This window comes from Pangasianodon hypophthalmus, chromosome 20 (assembly GCF_027358585.1).
Source record: "Pangasianodon hypophthalmus isolate fPanHyp1 chromosome 20, fPanHyp1.pri, whole genome shotgun sequence".
Classification (NCBI taxonomy): Eukaryota; Metazoa; Chordata; class Actinopteri; order Siluriformes; family Pangasiidae; genus Pangasianodon; species Pangasianodon hypophthalmus.
Window position 1 is genome coordinate 1387979 of NC_069729.1, and position 21675 is coordinate 1409653.

The 21675-nt window shown below is 42.4% G+C and overlaps 1 protein-coding gene across 2 annotated transcripts in view; it reads left to right on the forward strand.

Moving 5' to 3' along the window:
• bsnb (bassoon (presynaptic cytomatrix protein) b) overlaps positions 1-20841 on the forward strand; it is a 69439-nt gene extending 48598 nt beyond the window's left edge. For both annotated transcript variants that reach the window (XM_026935386.3, XM_026935387.3), the window contains exons 5-12: positions 511-6660; positions 7355-9395; positions 9819-10771; positions 11037-11151; positions 11307-11441; positions 11667-11722; positions 12405-12508; positions 17286-20841. In XM_026935386.3, the coding sequence (XP_026791187.2) occupies positions 511-6660; positions 7355-9395; positions 9819-10771; positions 11037-11151; positions 11307-11441; positions 11667-11707 (9435 nt within the window). In that variant the 3' untranslated portion in view covers positions 11708-11722; positions 12405-12508; positions 17286-20841. The remainder of the gene's footprint in view (positions 1-510; positions 6661-7354; positions 9396-9818; positions 10772-11036; positions 11152-11306; positions 11442-11666; positions 11723-12404; positions 12509-17285) is intronic.
• Positions 20842-21675: the final 834 nt, after the last annotated feature.

Sequence of the window (21675 nt, forward strand, 5' to 3'; positions counted from 1 at the left end):
GTCCTCATTGTCTCCGTACTCATCTTCCATAATCAGTCCAGTCATGACTTTATCATGCTTTGATCGACATGTTCAAAATTTGTACAGTTGTCCTGCATGAAAAGCCACTTCAAAGCCATTATCACTAAAATAATCATTTATACACTGTTACTACTCACTGAAATTTCATTATGTCATCACTCACACTCAGTCTCCTGTAAGTGTAATTATTACTCACATGCCACGTCATGCTTTTAATGCTAATTAGGCAAGTTTTAACCCGAACACTCTAATTGATGGGTGGTGTTAATATCTGGAGAAAGACATGGTCATTATTTCTCATTATCTTTGCACAGTTTCATTAACCTTCATAGGGCATTTGATGTTATTTGCATGCTTTAATACTGTTGCATGCTTATGATTTACACAACTTGCATGTTTATGATGTTTTACTTCAAAAAGAATGTTTTAATCATATGATTTGTTATTTGAGTGAATAACAGAAACTTTTGTCATTCTGTTAATTCACAGGATTCCAACAAGTCCAGTACGCAGAGTCTGAGTGACACGGGCTACTCCTCCGATGGCATATCTGGCTCCCAGAGTGAGATCACTGGGCTCATCCGAGAGGAAGGAATTAAACTCAGTGAAGGAGGCTTGTCTACCCAACGCAGTCCTCCCAGCCCCTCTGAAATAAAAAAACTTGAAAGTTCTATGCGACCTCTGTTGCAGTCAGAGACAGCCTCTGAAATTGATAAGCAGAGACCACAGTCTCTTACCATAACACAAGACCAGTTTGATTCCGATGGGGAAGTATCCGATGACCTTAGTTGCAAATTACGTCATGACTATGTGGAGGATAGCAGTGAAAGTGGCCTGTCTCCTTTACCAACCAGACAGAAGTTGCAGAAGGACCTAACAGATGAGGAGTTTATGAGAAGACAAATTTTGGAAATGAGTGCAGATGAGGAAGAAATGGTAGAGACTGAAGGGCAAGTAAAAATCAAAAAGAGTCATAAACACAGTGGTGATTTGGGAAAAGAGAGGCGACGCCTTACACAGCAATCTAACAGTTTTGAGGATGACACTAAAAGTAATGATGGTGCATACAAGTCCAGTGACACAGACGAAATGATGGGTTCACAAGGAGGCCTAAGACGATTTAAGACTATAGAACTGAACAATACTAACAGTTATAATCGTGATTTGGAACTTAGCACAGAGCATGATCTTAGGGAACCTGAGCTTGAGATGGAAAGCCTGACTGGATCACCTGAAGAAAGGTCAAGGGGAGAGTATTCCTCAACCCTTCCTGCTACCACACCTAGCTATACATCTGGCACCTCTCCTACCTCTGTGTCATCACTGGAGGATGACAGTGATAGTAGTCCTAGCAGAAGGCAAAGGCTAGAGGAGGTTAAACAGCAGAGGAAAGCAAGACATCGATCCCATGGCCCACTCTTACCAACAATAGAAGACTCATCTGAAGAAGATGAACTGAGGGAAGAGGAAGAGCTGTTAAGAGAACAAGAGAAGATGAGAGACTTGGAACAGCAAAGGATTCGAAGCACAGCCAGGAAAACAAAAAGGGATAAGGAGGAACTCAGGGCACAGAGACGCAGAGAGAGGTCAAAGACTCCCCCCAGCAACCTGTCACCAATTGAGGATGCTTCCCCAACAGAGGAGCTTCGACAAGCAGCTGAAATGGAAGAACTTCACAGATCATCCTGTTCAGAATACTCTCCCTCTATGGACTCAGAGGCAGAAGGATTTGAAGTTGGCTCTAAACTTTATAAGTCTGGCAGTGAATACAATCTTCCAAATTTTATGTCTCTGTATTCGCCTACAGAAAAAACATCTGCTGTGTCACCATCTGCTGTACACAAATCATTAAAAAGCGCTGAGGAGGTTTATGAGGAAATGATGAGAAAGGCAGAGATGATGCAAAAACAGCAGGGACAACCAGGAAAACAAGGGCAGCAAGGGGCCTCCCATTTAGCAAATAATCAGCACTTAAGAACAGGGTCAACATCTTTGAGTCCAGGCACAAGTCCCACACAGATGTCAGCACCTGTATCATTTTCAGAAAGTAGCACTAGTGGAAAGGAGACAGCCAGCCTTAATGATACACAACAAAATCAGGCCAAGATACCTACCCAGACCTCCAAAATTTCACAGTCTCAGCCACAAGTGCGTCAGCCTGACCCCGGACAGCAACAAGTAAGACCTGTCCAGGGTCAAGGTGCTGACTCAACTACACTAACCTCTAAGTTGTATGCTCCTTTCAAGGGTCCCAGTCCTACTACATCCCCTTCTTCCTCTCCTACACAAAGTCCAACTCCTGCAAAAGCTCATGGTCACACATCATCTGTACCATCTACTCCCCAAGGCTCCCCCATTCCTCAAAGAACTGGGGCCCCTCGTCTTGCGAGACAACAGTCCTCCCAAGATACACCAGTCATGGTGATAACACTAGGATCAGGCACTACTACTCAGCCCCCAAAACCAATAACTGTAAATTCTTCTACATCCCCTCTCTCTTCTCCAACAAGTAGCCAGCAACAGCCAATTTTTCGGACCCAGGCTCCAGTAACAAGTTCTCCTACATCACCACAAATGTCTCAGCTCACCTATCAGAGAGGACAAGCAGCTGAAAGAGTCACTACTGGGTCAAGCACTCCTTCCTGTGCAGTTTCTCAAAGCCAGAGATCTGAAAACATATCAGTGTGTAAAATATCCAATGTTCCAGGAACCTCTAAGGTTATTGAGCAAGGGACAGTGACCCAAAGTGGAAATGTAGTTGATCTTAGAGCAGTGAAGCCTGCTCCAATTATCATGACAGACCATGGTATGGATCTAACATCTGTGTCATCTGACACACGAAGGTACTCGGTTGATGCAGACCACCCCCCAAGTCGTCATACAGCAGTCCAACCTCTAATTATGAACCTAAATGCACAGGCACAACCTTACGTGACAACATCCACACCAACAACAGTTAGTGTTACTGTGGCAGCTTCTATGTTCATATCACAGCCTAAACACCCGATGGTTTATGGAGATCCACTGCAGAATCGAGTTGACTTTGGTCAAGGTGCTGGATCAGCTGTTTGTCTTTCTCAACCAAGACCACCAATAACAGATCCATCAATTCCAAAGATAGATGCATGTCTGGAAGATCTTGGTATCCAACAACAGCAGCTTCAAAAGCAACAACAGAAGCTCCAACAGCAACAAGAGCTCCTTGAACAACAGCTCCAACAGCACCAACAAAATACAGCTTCTTTTGCTCGTTACAACTTAGCAAACCAAGTGCAACCAATATTGTTAAAGAAAGACTTAGTGGTCTGCCAGACCAGTGGTGGAACCACGCAAACAGTGGTTAGTGCCATTCCCAAAGTATCCCCACTTCCACCACAGCCCTTAACAAGCTCTGTATCTCCTACCCCTACAATTGGCCATGACATATATGGTGGGGTTGCTCTGGAACTAAAAAATAAGCCCACTGTAGCTAACCTCTCAACGGGAAAGCCTCATGTAATGATGGTACAGTTAGATGAGAGTAGTTCATCACAAGGGGGTACAGTTACCCAAATAGTTAAAAAGGAAGAGCCACCTCCAGCACCAGAAGTTCTTGATCTCACTGGACAGATCAAGTCAGAGAACCAAGTGGCCTGCTGTGATGTTGTCTACCAGTTGCCTTTTGCTGGTAGCTGTTCAGGTCCTTTTGGTCAGAGAGGCAAAACAGCTATTTCAGAGCCAAATCCTTCTGCTGATTCTACCCCAGCCCCTCATCAGCAAACTCAGCTAGAAAAAGATGGTTACCAGCCAGTAAATATGCAAGGAGTATCAGAGGAGCACAAACCTTTCACCATGCCTCCACCTGGACGACTTCCACCATCAATGTCGGATACAAATCTTGCAGAATCAGGACTTCAGTACTATCAAAGGACAGATCCCGGGGACCTAGCAGTGGATTTAAGCTCTATGAAACAAGCATATGAAGCAGGATATCTTGGAATGGGTGCCCAATATGGATCCTACACTGATTTGCGTCATCAAGGAGATGTTTCAACCCCACCGTTACCTCTGCGTAGATATGGCTCATTGTCCAATATCAGTGGAGACTTTGGCTATCATTCTCGTGACCTGGCAGGAGCTCAAGAACCAAATCTTGCACAGTACAGTGCCACCACTGCCAGAGAAATTAGCAGAATGTGTGCTGCCCTTAACTCTATGGATCAGTTTGGAAATCGTTATACAAACAGCCCAGATCTTCTTCAATATGGTGCTGGAAGAGGAGGCCCACTAGGAAGGCTTGGCCTTCAACAAGGTCTAACATCTCTCAGAGCAAACCTCCTTTATGGCCCAGATGGGAGGCCCACTGCACATGGACAAGCACTTACAAATCTAATCAATGCTAGACAGGCTAGCCTGCGGGCCTTATATCCTCCTGCATTGAGGACTGCTGATGGCATGATATACTCTACTATAAACACTCCTATAGCTTCCACTTTACCAATCACAACCCAACCTGCTCCTGTATTAAATTCTATGCTAAGAGGAGTCTATAGGCCTTATCCTCCAGGCAGTGTGACAGCTGTTCCTCTTGCCAGCCTTAGTAGATTGCCTCATGTCACTCCAAGGATGCCTCTCTCTACACAGGGACCTTACAGATACCCTGCTCCAACCCATTTCCCAGCCACTGCCCCAGATTCTATTTCAGGGAGTGTGCCAACTACAAGTACCTCCCAAGAAACTCCTGTCTATTTTGGTAGGCCTACAGTACCTGGCACAATCACATCGACTACAACTAGTGCTATACCACCCCAACCAACTATTTTAAACCAACAGACTTCTCAGGGTCATATTCCAGCAGATGCTACCACAGTCCTTCCTCCCTCTCAAAGTCAAATTCAGCAGCAAATACAGGCACAAACCCAGACTCAAGCATTAACCAAAAGTAAAGATTTGTCCTACACTCAAGGACTGTCACTTTCTCAGACACAGGCCCACTTATCAGTGCCACAATCACAGCCACATGCAGCTACGAGAGTATTGCCAGATACAGCAGTTAGTGGTATCATTGACACATCTACAGACAAAGAAAAGGAGAAAGAGGAAGACCGTTTACGACAGCAACAAGAGCAGCTACTGCAACTGGAGAGAGAGCGCATTGAGTTAGAGAAGCTTCGTCAGTTGCGACTTCAAGAAGAGTTGGAGAGGGATCGCTTAGAGCTACAGAGGCACAGGGAGAAAGAACAACTTCTTGTGCAGCGTGAGATCCAAGAACTGCAGAACATCAAGCAGCAGGTCCTCCAGCAACAGCAGGTTGAAAGAGAAACTCAATTGGTAATACAGAGAGAGCAGCTGGCCCAGCAGAGGATGCAACTAGACCAAATTCAGGCTCTGCAACAGCAACTCCAGCTGCAGCTTGAAGAGCAGAAGAGGCAAAAGACAGCAGCCGTTGAAGCAGTGGCAGCAGTGGCAGCAGCAGAGGCAGCTGCTGCTTCTGCAGCTGCTGCTGCAGCAGCCACGACTGCTCAAGGTGCCATTAATGGAATGGTGGTTGGTGGAGCCCCTCAAGCAATCTCCATCATCTGTGATCAGAGTGGAAGGGTTATTCCACAAGATGGCCAGAGTTTGCAATTTTTACCTTGCATGGATGGGCAGATGGTTCAAGCACTGGTTTCCACAAGACCTATGCCCAGCTCAGCCTCTGAAATGTCCCTGAGGAACAGTGATGACCAGGGAAGTAGCCATATTATAAAGAAACAGAATTCAATGCCCCGCTTGAGGAATGGCACTGAGGAAGAACCTGTGAAAAGGATTGCGGATAGCAGTGTCCAAACTGATGATGAAGATGCAGAGGATCGGTTTATGTCACGGCGCAGAAGGACCAGGCGTATTGCTGACTGTAGTGTCCAGACAGATGAGGAGGACCAGGGGGAGTGGGACAGCCAGCCAGTGCGCCGTCGACGGTCAAGGTACTCCAAACACTCTGAATCGAGTGCGGAAAGTAAAATCGATGCATCTAAAGTGACCTCCAGCATAGCTATCCAGACCACCAGTGATTCCTCATGTCAAACTGAATCAGATCAGCTGGGCAGAGTCTCACCAGCCATTCACATCACCATGGCTGAGACATCAAAGGTTGAACTGCTTCACTACATCTCTGCACCAGAGAGAACACACAAGGGAGAGAGTTTAGCCTGCCAGACTGACCCAGAAGCACAGTCTCAAGGAGTGGTTGTTCCTCAGCTCAGTGTTCCCACCACAGTCAGCCCCTACTCCACCAGTTTACAGGTAGTTGGTGCCACATCAGCCAAGTTTGAAAGAAGGAAACCAGACCCACTAGACATTGGGCTGCAAGCACAGCAACAAATTGATACACGTCCACCCAAATCCCCACAAGTGTTGTACTCCCCTGTGTCTCCCCTGTCCCCCCACCGCATGCTGGAGACAACCTTTGCCTCCAGTGAGAAGCTCAACAGGGCACATGTCACACCCCAGCAAAAGGCCTTCACTACTGAATCACCCAAGAAGCATCAAACAATTCCAAGGCCAATAAAAAGTGTTCAGCGCTCCATGTCAGATCCCAAACCCCTCAGCCCAACTTCAGAGGACCCATCTAAGACCAAATTCTCACTGTACCAGAGTCAAAACTCTTCAGGCAGTCAAGTAAGAAATAATTATTAGTTGTGTATTTTATAGATGTGTTAACCGTAATAAGAATGACATGTCACTGAAAATTGCAGAATGCAATTTGTCTTCTCTCTCATACTCTCCCTACTTTATGCATTTTTCCTGGTTTGTTCCTTCTATTAATTTTCTTTGTTTTATATGTTTTGTGCTGTTTTGCTTTCTCTTTACACACACACACACACATAATGCTATATATAGTCAAGAATTCCAGGGGATTCACAACACGTAAGCATCCTATTTAGCCCTGTCGTTATCTGGTTTGTCAGCTGCTGGTCAGAGAGGTCTGAGATTTTCATTTTTAGTGTGATTTCTGTTCAACTCACACTTAAGCATGCCAGTAGGATACATTCTTTGTATTTTTCAAAGACAAGCCAAAGGGGAATTGTTTTCATTTTTTTGTTAATATATGATTTTTTGTCAGTTCAGTTTGCTCTGAATCTGCCCTGACTTTTAGGCATAGGCATTTAGACTTTATATATACACTCATAGGTATTCATAGGATGCTGAATAAAGTGACATAGTATTTTACTATATAATAGAAATAATGTTAAAAATAACACTGAATACCTTGCTTATATTGTTATTTATATACTTATATGGAATCTCTTGTTTTCAGGTTGATTAGTGATTTTTCTTCTTCTCTTCTCACCCCTCATTTCCTTTCTTACAGCTGCAGAACTCGATGATGAGGAAAGTGAAACGGACCCTCCCCAGCCCCCCTCCAGATGAGACGCCGCTCCCCATTGTAACCCCTGCAATGACCCACATGTACAGCTCCCCTGGAATGCCCCAGAGAGTATTGCCCCGTCCAGTACAAGGTGTCACCAAGGCGGGTCTTCTGAGTGAACTGAAAGCTGTCGAACAAGAGTCTTCCAAGCTACGTAAACAGCAAGCAGAACTTGAGGAAGAAGAGAAAGAGATTGATGCTAAGTTACGCTGTTTGGAACTAGGCATTACCCAGCGCAAGGAAACCATGGTAAAAGAAAGAGAGAGGAGAGAGCTGGCCTACCTGCGAGGCATTGGGGACGCACGGGACTACATGTCAGACAGTGAACTCAACAACCTTAGATTAACTGGAGTACCAGCAGGGACCTATGAAGTGAATGGACTGTTGTCGAGACCAAGCACAGCACCTCTTAGCCAATTTACTTCTGATCCAAATGTGACTTCTCAGTACCCACCCACCTCCTCTTATGTCCCATATCCATTTCCACAGAGCCAACCTGCACCAACGCAGCCACCGACTGCAGCCTATCAGCAGATTGGATTTCAAGCACCACAGTATCCAACACCATCCCAGCCTCAACCAGGCACCTTTCAGCCACACCCTTCTCAACCCTCATCCTATCAAACACAAGGAGCCTACCAGAGCCATGGGTATGCCCAGTCATATCAGCCAGATCTAGGCCTGCAGCAGCCCAGCCACCAAAGCTTTCAGCCTCCTGCAGCTCATTTGCCTGGACAGACATTACCGTATCCTGGCCAAAGTCTGCCCTTCCAGCCCCAAGCTGATATCCTTTCTGGACATCAGCTGCCACGACATACATCACTGGCTGATCTTGAACAGAAACTGCCAACTAATTACGAAATAATTACTAATCCTGCAGTGTCAGTAGCCACCTCGGCTCAGGAAACTGGCTTTAGTGGTGCCTATTCTTCACCATTGACAAATGCTTATGGGCCATATCGTACCCCTGACCAAACAATGACAGACCGCATACCAAGTCCTACATCTGGGTATGGCACAGATGGTCTCTATACGACAAATCTAGAACAAAATATACCGAGAAACTATGTAATGATAGATGATATAAGTGAACTGACAAAGGAGAACATGGGATCATCTGATGCTTCAAGGACAGGTTATGGGAGTGAGAATGGTCCACGGGGGATGGGTTATGGAGATGGGTCTGAAGAGCTATATGGAAGAGCTGGCAGCACCACCAGTTACCACCATCAGGGTGCTGTGGACAGTCATGGCCGTCCTAGCACAACTGTGAGTGGTGGATCTTCCTATTACTATGATGACTATAAGCATTCATCTCGCAGTAGTTCTGGAATGGGCAGCCAGAAGCATTCCTCTAAGAACGTGGCACCAGCTGCTGTGTCCTCCAAGCGTAGTAAACACAGGAAGCAAGGCATGGAGCAGAAGATTTCCAAATTCTCCCCTATTGAAGAGGCACGAGACGTAGAATCTGACTTGGCCTCCTACACAATGACAACACCATCAGGTGGAAGCTGTACCATGGTTTCTAGATCAGGGGTAAAAAAGAATGTCTATGATCAACAGAAGTACTATGGCTCGAGAGAAGGCTTGGATGAAGATGATCGTCTGTACAGCTCTGGAAGGTCAAGGTCCACAGGCTATGGCATGGATAAAATCTCCTCCAGAGACTCAGGAGGGTACAGAAGTAAATCATATGAGAGAGACGCCATGGAGCGATCTCAGAGGGGTACTCATAGCCGCAGTGGACGTTCCACCATGCGTACTCAGAACTCAGAGGAAGAGAGTCCACTGAGCCCAGTGGGGAAACCTGTGGGTATGGGACGTGTCTCAGACCCACATGATGTTAGAAACCAGTATGGCTCCAGCCATTCCCTTCCTGATGTTCAGGACCATCACACAAGGGATATGCCTAAGAGCCATGCCTACAAGCCAGATGACCCGTACCTAGTGGATGATATGCATTGTGCTGTTTCAGACAGCGAAGGTAACTGGTGCTGAATCCTGCCTGCCTATTAAAAGTGCATTTCACCGATCAAGAGACTGCATGCCAGTTATTACTCCTGGAGAGCAGCGTGGATGCATTGTGTTTGCTTTTTCTGTTAATGTTCTGGTCATTGCAGAAAACCATATATGCCTGCTTGTTTGCATGTTGCTTCTAAGTATATGTGAAGTTGTCTGTACCTTAGTTTTTTTTTTTGTGATATGCATGCAATTTTTTTTTACTGGTTTTCTCATTTTCTCGTGGACTTGGACATTTTAAACATTATTTTTTAAAATCAATTTCAATATTGGAGATGTTGCATGATTGGGGATTTCTCACTCCTGCATGATTTCAATCTGCACTTTTTTCTCTTCTTCCTCTACACTGGCATTGACATTTGATTTTTGTCTTGGTTCCCCAAAAAAGCATACCATTTAGGACAGGAGGAAACAGACTGGTTTGAGAAACCACGGGAGGCCACTTCTGATCGTTCCAGACATCATGGGAGTGGAAGCCACTCTTCTTCAGGTAAGAGAGGCCATGTCAAGCACACCTACCATGATTATGATGAACCCCCTGAGGAAGACTTGTGGCCACAAGATGAATACAGCCACCAACGCCATTCCTCTTCCACCTCATCCCGAGAACATCGGCATCATGTTAGTAGCTCAGGACGTCACTCATCGTCCCGACATTCCTCTGAAGAATCTAGATCCTCCCGTTCTTCAAGATCACATCCTAAGGACCCATCAGCTCGCTCTGAAGGGCGCAGCACTTCATCCACTTCGCATAAAAGATCCTCAGAACCCCGATCTTCACAGTCAGGGTACCGGGATTCTGGTGAGTACTCCCGTGACCCTGTATCTGGACATCATCATAGCTCTAGTGGTCAGCGGGGGCAAAGGCAGTCTGGTGCTTCCAGACGGCAAGACTCTCCTTCGTCCAAGCAACAGCAGCAACAGCAGCCGCAACAAGGTTCTGTAGGTCAACAGCAACAAGGTTCTGTAGGTCAACAGCAACAAGGTTCTGTAGGTCAGCAGCAACAAGGTTCCATAGGTCAACAGCTACCGCCACAGCAAGGACAGCAAAGGTCCACAATACAGCCGACAGCTGGCAGGCAGCCTGGATCTCAGCAGCCTGAAACTGGGCAGCAGGGGCAACAGACCAGCCAGCAACCTCGTACTCAGCAGCAGCAGTCACAACCACAGCCTGCACAACAGCCAGCAACAACCACAGCAGGTGTGACTCAGCCCACAGCTGTGGCTACTGGTATTGGAGCTGGGGCCGCTCAACAGCAACAAGCTAAGCCAGGCCAGGCTCCAGCATCAGGACAACCACTGGCTGCAGCAGCAACCACAGCTCAGCCTACTACTGCTGGGGTGAGTAAAGATTAAACTTATTATTGCAATGTTCTTACAGATTCAACCAAAATAGTATGACTCTGAAGCTTAACAATTTAATATTTATGAGTGAAATAAATATCTCAAAAAAATCTGATACCTGTTACCTGAGGCAGGTAACGTGAATCATACAGCTACAGTTTCACTGATCTGTTTTTTGAGCAATATAGAACAAGAATCAAGAGCCAACTCTAGAGTTACCTAATAACAGTACATTTTCTTAATTATCTAATCTTTTGAACAGGGAGGACAGACGAAACCTGACGCTGCTCCTGTTGCACCAACTCCCGCAGTTGCTATCGGGTCTAAAGCTGCGCCCCAGCCTGCTAAAGCCCCTATGACCCCAGCCACAGGCATTGGTGAGCCCAAATATACAAGTTGTCTAGAAACAGTATGTTTTATTTGAGGAGAAAAGTATCTGCAGAGCCATTTTTCGTATTTTATAAGGTGACTAAAGGAAACATTTTTAACCTTCCATATTTCTAAAAGCTGCTGTGTTTGTTACCACTCACAGGGTCAAAAGCAGCTCCCCGGCCAGGTGGCATAGGCAGCGCGGCCCAGCCAACACAGCAACCCATGGAGAGTGAAAACGTTTTCAGCAAAATCCTGCCGGGTGGCGCCGCTGAACAAGCAGGAAAACTAGGAGACGGTACGATAACAAGAAATTAGCCTAGGCAGGCAGGACAGGAGGATCTCAGTGATAGTGACAGATACACAGATTCATCATATGTCTGTGATGGACTGTTATGTTTATTGTCTCACTGAACCATATTGCCTTCTTTTTATCACACTGAAAAGACAAAAGAATTGAGAACAGCTATCCTTTAACATTCCCTTATAACTTTCTCTGCTTTATTTCTGGTGTGTTTTACAGCCGTGTCTGCTATCGGCAAGAAGTTTACGTCGTTTTGGTGAGCTGCTATCTGGAGGGTGAGTGTTTTGTCATGACAGTTTTTATATTTATTTCGTGATTGTGTGTTTACTTAAAAGGACATTTCAGTGAAAAAAAAAATTAAAACTGAAAAGTACTTAATACTCACCTTATCCTAAATATATTTAATCATCCAAAACATGTTTGGTAAGTGTAACAGAGCTACCATTCATGACATAGTTGCCTCAAAAGACATCATTTGGCTCTGTACTGAAAAAAAAAGATTAAATAAAGTGTGAACTTTAAGCTCACCTCCGTCACTTCTAACATACAGATCTGCCTTCAGACTTTAGGCCATATCTCCTACTTGAGTCTGATACTGCTGTGTAGTGACACCAAACTGTATGCTAAGGGGAAAAATGCTTGCAGCTATGACTGCTTTCCGGCCTGTGTATAGATAACAGTGTGTTATACAGGGTCAGAAACCACATCACTGAACACCTCCACAGATGCAACTGAGGAGATAATTTACACATGTACCTTTAGTACAAAATGCTAAGGTGAAGGCTAAAAGCTTCCAGTACTTGTTAGCTACATTAGCCTTGTAGCTCCAGTGCACAGCTGTAGAAGCAAAGTGAGCAGAAGGAATACTGTGTACGTTTGATTTTTTGGCTAACCCTTTCATTTATTAACAAGTATTTGTCCTGATGTGTTATACATTGTTGTGTTGTTGCTCTGTAGGGTTGTGGCTTGTGGCTGAGCAGAGGCTTGTTACTGGAAAAAAATTGGAAACTGTTTCTGCCATCTTACCCATTAATCTGTGGATGGAGGACACCTGAGAACTGGTGAGTTTTGATTTCATGCTCCATTATTCAGTTTGAGCCTCTGTAAAGAGGAAAACCGCAGCGCTGATTGTTTGTGACACCAAAATGATATTTGAACTCTGAATATTAGATGAGCTATGTAAGACACTACAAGTGAATAGGGTATTTAAAAAAAAAACATTAGATATCACACTCAGTCTTTGCCAGCTGTTTGCTGATATTCTTACATATATTTATGTATCTGAAGATTGATCATAAATTGTTGTTTATTTATGCAAATGAGGCTTTATCTGACTAAGTACACTATACGGCCAAAAGGATGTTGACACCTAAACATCACACTCATATGTGCTTGCTGAACGTCCCATTCCAGATTTATTCCCCGTTTGCTGTTATGATAAGCTCCACTCTTCTGGGAAGCTTTCCACTAGATGTGGGAATGTGGCTGTGGGGATTTGTGTTCATTCAGCTACAAGAGCATTAGTGAGATCAGGCGCTGATGTTGGGATGTCGAGGAGGTCTGGGGTTCAGTCGGTGTTCCAGTTCATCCCAAAGGTGTTCAGTGGGGTTGAGGTCAGAGTTCTTCCACTCCAACCTTCACATATCATGTCTTCAAGGAGCTCGCTTTGTGCACGGGGCATTGTCATGCTGGAACAGGTTTGGGCCTCTAAGTTCCAGTGAAGGGAAATTGTAAAGCTATAGTATACAGAGACATTCTATACAATTGTGTGCTTCCGATTTTGTGGCAACAGTTTAGGAAGACCACATATGGCTGTGATGGTCATGGATGAACATACTTTTGGCCAAATAGTGAATGTGTAAATTTGCATACTTAATAAAACAAAAAAAAAATCTATTCTTTGTAATGTTGCTAGAATTAAAATGTGTATTTCACTGTAAAGACTCTCTCAATTCTATATCATGCATTTATTGTTTAATCAGGAAAAAAACATGCTTCTATAAGTTCAAAAATCTAGCATAAATCCACATTTTAACATTTTGATAATTAATTTGTGTGTTCTTTCTAAATTTGGGAAGATATGAACATGTAAACTTTCATGGTTTCATAGTAAAATTTCAGAGTAAAAATATTTTTAGAAAAAAATTGTTTCAAAAATACCTAATCTGATTTCATTTGTTTTCAGTTGTTATTGTGGTTTATGAAGGAAAATGACACACTACAGTGACAGATATATCAGGAAACATGACATGGCGTGATTGTGAAGAATGGACAAAAACAGTTAAATAAAAATAATTAAGTGGAGTGTTTTAACTACAGTTAAAGTCTTTACATGCCTTTGTGCAGTCTATCCACAAATTCAAAAAATGATTGACATGACGTGAAAACTCTTGTTTTCATTCATTACTATAAATGTCATGGAACATTACTTTGGTGAAAAAAAACTAAACAGCCATTTTAGACAAGAATTACAAATAAAGTAGAACAATTATTCAGACATAAAGGGACATCAGTACTTTTTATGAACGCCCACATGCAAACCTGACGCCAGTGACGTCTTTATCTACAGAGTTTATGATGTCTGAATCCCCCACAGCTGTTCATTCAAGCTTTTTTGATGTGACTCATAATAAAGAGAAACAAGATGAGAGGGAATAAAAGAACGAGACGTAATACGATTCATAAACACTGTTTTTTCTTGAGAATAGCGAACATATCCTCCTCCGGTTGAGTCTATATTTACTGCTTAGAGTTCACAGTTACATCAACACTGTATGAAAGCTGAGCCATTATTTTATTAGAAACTAACAGAACACCTAAAACAAGCCCAGAACTGAGTGTTTGACCTGAAATCTTTCTACCTCAGTCTGATAAAAGGATCATATACTGTATATCTGATGTTAGTGTTGAGGTATGAAATGTCGAATTCATTTCTTTAAACTATTTTAAGTTGAAAAAGTTCTTTTTTTAAATTAGTGATATGACAAAGTGACTATATTAAACTAAATCTGGTGCATGTTCATAAGCCACCATAAGCCAAGATGAACTGTTGTGTTTCGCTTCATTATAATATTTTTTTCCCCTTAACAGTGGGACAGTTCTACGAAGCTGCTAAGGTGACATTATGGTTATTTTTTTTATTGGATTTTATTGGATTCTGATTGGTCAGATGATGTAATTTTCTAACAGCAGCTCATTCATTAATAAATTGATAAATAAATAACAGCAGCTCATTCATTAATAAATTAAAAATTGTAATTGTTGGCACTTTGCTGTGGTAAAAGAGGGATAAAACACTTTGAGCTGCTTAACACAATAATCCTGTTGTGTTATTTATTTTATTTTCCCATAACAGCATGTCCTGTTGTGTTTTATTTCTTATATACGAGCTACATTTCTTGAGATCTGTTTAATGGCCATGGAGTACTTAACTTGTGGCAACAATTTTATTTTAAAATGCGTCAAAGGAATTAGACCATTGCAGCCACTGGAACCTGATCATGGAGGTGACTGAAAATATTACACTTTACATCAATCTTGGTATGAGGTATAACAACGTGCTGGAGTCACTGGCTTTGCGCCATGAATGTATCACTATCCCAGCAAATAGACTTTGTCCAGGCAAATAATTAACTGGAGGCAATGTATTAAGTGCGATGTTTTGTATTGTATTACTGTTACACAATTTGTGGCAACAAGATAATAATTTGTGACTGTGAGATACTTAGTTTGTGGCCTCGATGTATTATCTCATGGCCACGCCTTATTAAAAAAATAACCTCCACAAGCTCTATCCTGTTCTGCCAAGAGCAGCTGGTCGTGGTTCTGTCGTTTCATCTACTCACTATTCAGAGGTCAGAGGTCACATAGTAGCTCAGTAGGATTTAACCAGTCATTCCTGGCTGAAGGAGAAGTGGGTCAGTCAGTGAGAGCGATGGAGTTGTGTGTGGGGTTTGGTGTTAGACATTGGTTTGAGGTTAGAGCTCATTGCTAGCACGGCTGGGTTCTCAGTGACGAGTGAGTGAATATCACAACCAGAGCTAAGAATTTGTTTTAATAGGCGGGGAGCCGTTTCAGAACTTCTTTGAACTTTAAAGAAGGACACTTCAAAGAAATTGATCCTTGCTGCACTGTTGCTTTTTCATACAGAGCCATGTCGTCATACTACTTTTGCGGTGTGTGTGTGTGTGTGTGTGTGTGGATCAGGAGAGCAGATCGAGGGATAAAGCAGGCTCAGGCACTCTTAACTCTGCCACCAATCCGTCTCAGCCCGCGGATTACTGGCCAATCCCGGCTGTGCTCTGCCTGTGCTGGGGGCGTGGTTAAGGCACTGAGATCGTAATAGAGGTTGTAGGTTTGATGCTGTCTAATGGTGAGAGGTGGAGCTTTAATCTCACGCTCCGTCACACTGCTAATGGCTTTGAGCTTACTCACTGGAGAGACACTGATGCTGTGGGTTTGCTTATGTTTGTGGATAAACCACTGTAATTCACTGAAGGAGATATTTATTTCTCCTGGCTAACTGCTTCTTACAGCTTTGCTATTCTCAAATGTAGGTGATTTATTTATGATATTTTGGTATAGACTATATCAGCATCTCCCTGGTGTATCCCTACATCTGTTCTGCTTGGTGATAGATTCTACCCTCCTGCCCTCTAGTGTTTGAGAAGGGTAATGCAGGTTTTATAATTACCAACAAGTATAACAAACTTAAGATTTATTCTCTTCAGTGATTCACTGCCGATGATTCGTTCACAGATTCGTTCACCAATTTGTTCACTGGTTTGTTCACTGGTTTGTTCAACAGTCTGTTCAGCTGCGTTTTGCCAATGTGCGGCCTGATCATTCCACCGTCGAAGGTAGACAACAAAGTCTAGATTGAGTAGTGTAAAATGGCTAACAATAATTGCTATTTTGTGTTATTTTATAATGTTTTTTATGTCTGTGTTTAGAATAATTATTTTTGAAGTCTTTTGTTGGATATGTGTGGAAATGTAGTGCTTTGGTTTCGACACTCAATGAAAGAAATGACTCAGTGATTCATCTACCTTAGTGATTCATTAAAAAAGACTGAATCGTTCACAAACGAAACATGTCTACTCCTACAATACAGGTTACTCTGTAGGAGTACAATTACTGACTGTGCACAATGTATTGGCACCCCTTCTACCCCATCCGTCAGTCAAAATGGACCGGATATGAGTTAGTGTGCTGGTTTATTCTCTGTTTTTTTCTCTGAGCCATGACACTAACATCACCTGGTACCCAAGTGGATCAGCTACTGCAGTAGTGGTGTTGTTGTTGTTGTTGTTTTGTTGATGTTGTTTTTCTTTTTAAAACAACTCACACCTAACTATAGGTCTGAGAAACAGAAAATCTTCAACTTGCCATGGATAAAGGGCTGCAGGACAATTAACACAATATTGTACATGGAAAAAAGATGAACTTTGGCTTCTTACTGTATTGCAACAAGGTGAACAACACAAGAGCAATGTGTAATAAATTTCTGTGCTTAAAACATAACTGCCATAAATGATGTAGGCCTATAAATAATGTCAAATTTATAATCATTTTTTAAAATAAAAGCTGATGAATGGCTTTAAAATAGCCGAAATATTATTGTACACAATTACATAATAAGCATAATATTTAAATATTTAGATTATGTATTGTATGAGAACATGAAATTTGTTATTATTATTATTATTATTATTATTATTATTATTATTATTATTTTTATACACTTGAATGGATCACTGCCTTCAAAATGTCTCTGAACCCTTGTGCATGGAGAGAGAAGGTAGATACCTGATGATGTTTTGTTCCTCTTTCCTTCAGGTGGATGATCTGGCCTGGGAAGAGGGATGAAGATCCAGAGAGCGTCCTGTCTGAGCGTCCTGTCCGACAGCTCGGCCTGAGCCACCATCATCTCAGATGAGACGCTCCACTCCACTGCACGAGGATTATGGAGATGTCTCCTGAATATTCACTTTTACCTAATCGTGATCATTCTGTAAACCTGTGCTCAGGTGTCCTCTTCTCTCTCTACCTGTCTCTCTCTCTCAGTCTCTCTCTCTTACTCACACACACACACACACTTTAGTGATGACAGAAGCAGTTCTTGAAGCTTTTTCCAGTCCCAATCCTGAATCGGAGACTTTCTGAGACTGATCGTTCCCCCACCGAGTGGACATTTTCACTAAGGCGATGATTGACCTTTGAATGTTTTTTGTTTTTTTTTTCTTTTCGTTCTGTCTTTCTTTCTGTAATCTGTTTGTTATGTGCACTTGAATGCAATCGTGTAAAGTGTTGTACATGCGACTGCGCGCATGGAAGTAGATGTCTTATATATAAACCCATAAACACTCACATCTTCTCATGATCTCCAAGGAGGAGGAAGAGGAGGAGGAAGAAGAAGAGGAGGAGGAAGAGTAAGAGGAGGAAGAGGAGGACGAAGAGGAGGGGGGAGATGAGGAAGAGGAGGTGATGGCGCTGTGACGAGTTCAGAGCTCAGCGCTGACATTACAGCCTTCCCGTCGCTCTTTCAGCCATGATCACGCCATCGCTAGTCGATCGCACACAGAACCCCAGATCTCTTCATCAGTTATTAACACCCTCATGATCTTATTATTATTATATTTTTCATTTCTTTTTCATTTCATGTTTTGTTGGCCTGATTTTCTTTGCGATTAAGAGCCTTATCCATTTTTTCACATACCTCATGATTGTTTTTTTTAAAGAATCATCCTTTTATTTTTTGCACAGCTGTATTCTACTGTACAGAGACACGTCTTTATGGAAAGATATTGTAAATCACTGGAGTATTTATGGATTTTTATTTATATGTGTTTGAAATTTGTTTATTTATACTACATTGTTTTTTGGTGTGTTTCCTTAATTATTAATTTATTATTGTTTTATTATTTGGAGGTTGATTTCCTCAGAGCAATAGCATGCACATTGTTATAGAGCACAATGATTTCCTCGTCAAACTCAGTCCCTTGATTATTAAATCATGACACGTGTGGATGGATCGTCTGCAAGCACTGAACATTTCTCTCTCTCTCTCTCTCTCTGTCTCTCTCTCTCTCTCACACACACGCACACACACACTGATATGTATAATCAAATCCAAAATCGCCGTCTTGAGTTTCCATTTCAGATTCTCTATGCAATGATCCATTCCGATCGTCATTGCCGCATTTCCACGCAGATGTCACGTCACCTGCGAATACGGTTTTGAACTCGTTTGTATTTATCTTCTTGTATGTATTGAGATTATTATTGAAATTTTTGAATGTTCTATATATATATATTTTTTAATTTAGTCGCATGTTAATTATCGCCCCTCGTTTTTTGGGGACTCTGTTGCCAAAGGGTTAGTCTGTCTTGGACGTCCACCATCTTGTTGCTTGAAGCATGGTTCTGCGTTCTGCCTGCTCGTGTGTAGTAAACTCCTCCCGTCTGCGCGTTTCGCTGTGATCTGGCAACCCGCTTCACTCATGCGCTCATTATGACGTCTCCGAACACACGTCATCCGTTAAAACTCCGCCTTCTTCCGTCATCCAATCAGTGCAGAGTTTGCAGGTTGATCATTGATTGTACAGATATCCAGGATGTCGAAGCTGTAGTGCACTACATAGGGAGCGTGGAGGTGTTTGTTGAGTCCTCAATCCTACTATTACTGAATCCGAAAAGACTTCCTATTCGACAATGAATCGATCACTAAAAGCCTGAGTACACTTTGTAGGGAGTAGAGAAGTGTACGCTAGCTAAATCTCAAAAGGCTCCCTATTTGTAAAAATCCTAGTGCACAACGAAGAGAAGAGTCGTTTAGGGTTAAGGCAGTATTCCATATTGTCATTGCAATAGCAGCTGAATTCAAATATTTGCAAAAACCCTAATGCACTACTTATGAAGGTGTGAGGCATTTGGGATTGAGCCCTTGTGTTAGGTCTTCAAGCCAGTCATACATTAAATCCCTATTTAGCACCAGATTGTAGTTTGTAGATTATAAGTGCCCTAGTGTAGTATGTAGGGAAAAGGGAGGCTTTTGGGATTGAGCCTGGATCTCATCTCCTCATGGCTACACTACCTGAATCCCAAAAAGCTTCATAGTGGACTTTAGACTGATTATAAAAGCCCTAATTCACTACATTTAGGCATTTAGGATTGAGGCTGTACATCATATCTAAAATCCCAGATATCCCCCTGTTCGTTTCTAGATTTGTAGTGCACTACATAAAAGACATTTATATTGTAACTGATGCCATACACAGGCTCTGTTCCAAAATCCTCCCTACTTGTTGCATAGTGCACTCAGGCGTTTATAACCAAACTAGCATGAAAGACACACAGGCTCAATCGCAGACTCCGACTCCTGCCGCGCGCTAGGGCTGTTTCCGCTGGCTAGTGCGCACTACCGAGGGGAAAGAGAGGAATTTGGGACGCATACGCTAGCCAAAAGGCTTCCTGTTTGACAGTAAATTGTAGATAACTGGGTGGTATTTGGGATGGAGCTTTGAAAATCTTTCATTTTATTTTTTGAACAGTGATTGTCAAAATTGTGGGAATGTTTTACATCATCATTACCGTGGAGATGCTCAATAACGAGTGCATGAGCCAGAGCGCTTTGTCACAGAAAAAAAGTGAACACGGAGAGAGATAAACATGCATGACACACATGCACACACACACACACACACACACACACACTGTAAATACACATGATTTTGTACAGCGTTTAAATATCATGAGTGTAAAGGACGGCCGTCTTGTGCATCCTCACGCCGGCCTCGCTGCCAACCTTTTGTGCTTTTTGTGTATAAAAAGGATGATGATGATGATGATGATTGTTATTATGATTATTATTATGATTATGATTATTATTGTTATTATTATGACAAAATTAAGCATCGTATATGTGGCTGGCTCTCAATGACTGTTGATATTGAAACAGTGAAAAAAAATCTGCTCTGTGTAGAATCTCCATATCGTGTAAAAAAAAAAAAGAAAAAAAAAGATAAATATCAAAAGTGGCAAAAAGTTGTCTTGACTTCCATTGTTACTAACTGTACTGGAAGATATTAAAGTGGGCATGTGACTATTTCCACACAACACAACTCCAATTGGATCGAAAAAAAGGAATAAAATATACATAAAATAAAAAAAAAGAACAAGCAAAAGTTTCACTCAGCGTCGTAAGTGCGATGGGCCGAGTGTGAGTCCAGTATCCATTGTGAAACTTTGTGTTCTTTTCAATGTATTCCTGTTCAGAGATAGAGTACACACTGGTGCATCATGTCATGTAATGTGATTATGAAAAATAATGGACCTGCAATTCGTTTCCAAACTGGAACAGAATAAAGAGAAACATGAGAAAAAAATGTTTTTACCTTGGACTTTTTTTTTTTTGCCTTTTGCCTTATATTCAATCTCCAGAAGTGTTAAAACACCTTCACTGGTGCCTGAGACAAAACAAAGCTACAGAACAGCCACATAATAAGCAAGGAATAAAACACTTGGGCACGTGCTATTATGTACTAAAATAATCAGTGACAGGGTAGAGTGATGAAGTGTGGACTTACTGTTACCACCCTGAAGCTGAAGTGGTTTATTCCTCTTATACCACAGCAACTTGCCAATGATTATAACATTTACTTAATTAAAGAACAACTTCATACATTTTAGCTGTTTATAGTTGCATTGTGGAACATCTGCGAAGCAAGTTAGTTCTTGTTCTCACTCACGTTATAGCAGCTATAAACAGTCGTTCCCTCACCAGCCTCTCTTTTCTCTTTCTTGAAGTTAAAAAGCAAAAAAAGCTCGTCATGTTACCAAGAAACCACGAAAAAGCATGAACTCCTCTGTCCTGAAGATGTCAGAAAAGTTACTGCTTTATCTCCGACTGTTACAAAACACTGACACTGGAGACTCCTTCCGTAAATGTTACATAGCCATTTCCTTACACAAAACTTCACCGTATCGACGATTACACAAGTTTTTTTAATCTGTTTATTATTAGTGGAGTGTCTGCAGTACGAGTCCCACTGAATGAGCTGTTACTATGGAAACGATAACATACTAGAACGAGTGCATTAATATGAACGTGTGATGTGCAGCTGCACTACTGTCAGAGCTGCTGTTATAGAAAATGAATCAACACCTTCTGTCCAATGATTGTATTTCATACAAACTGAAGTGCGCTCAGGCTATTCTCTAGACTGAC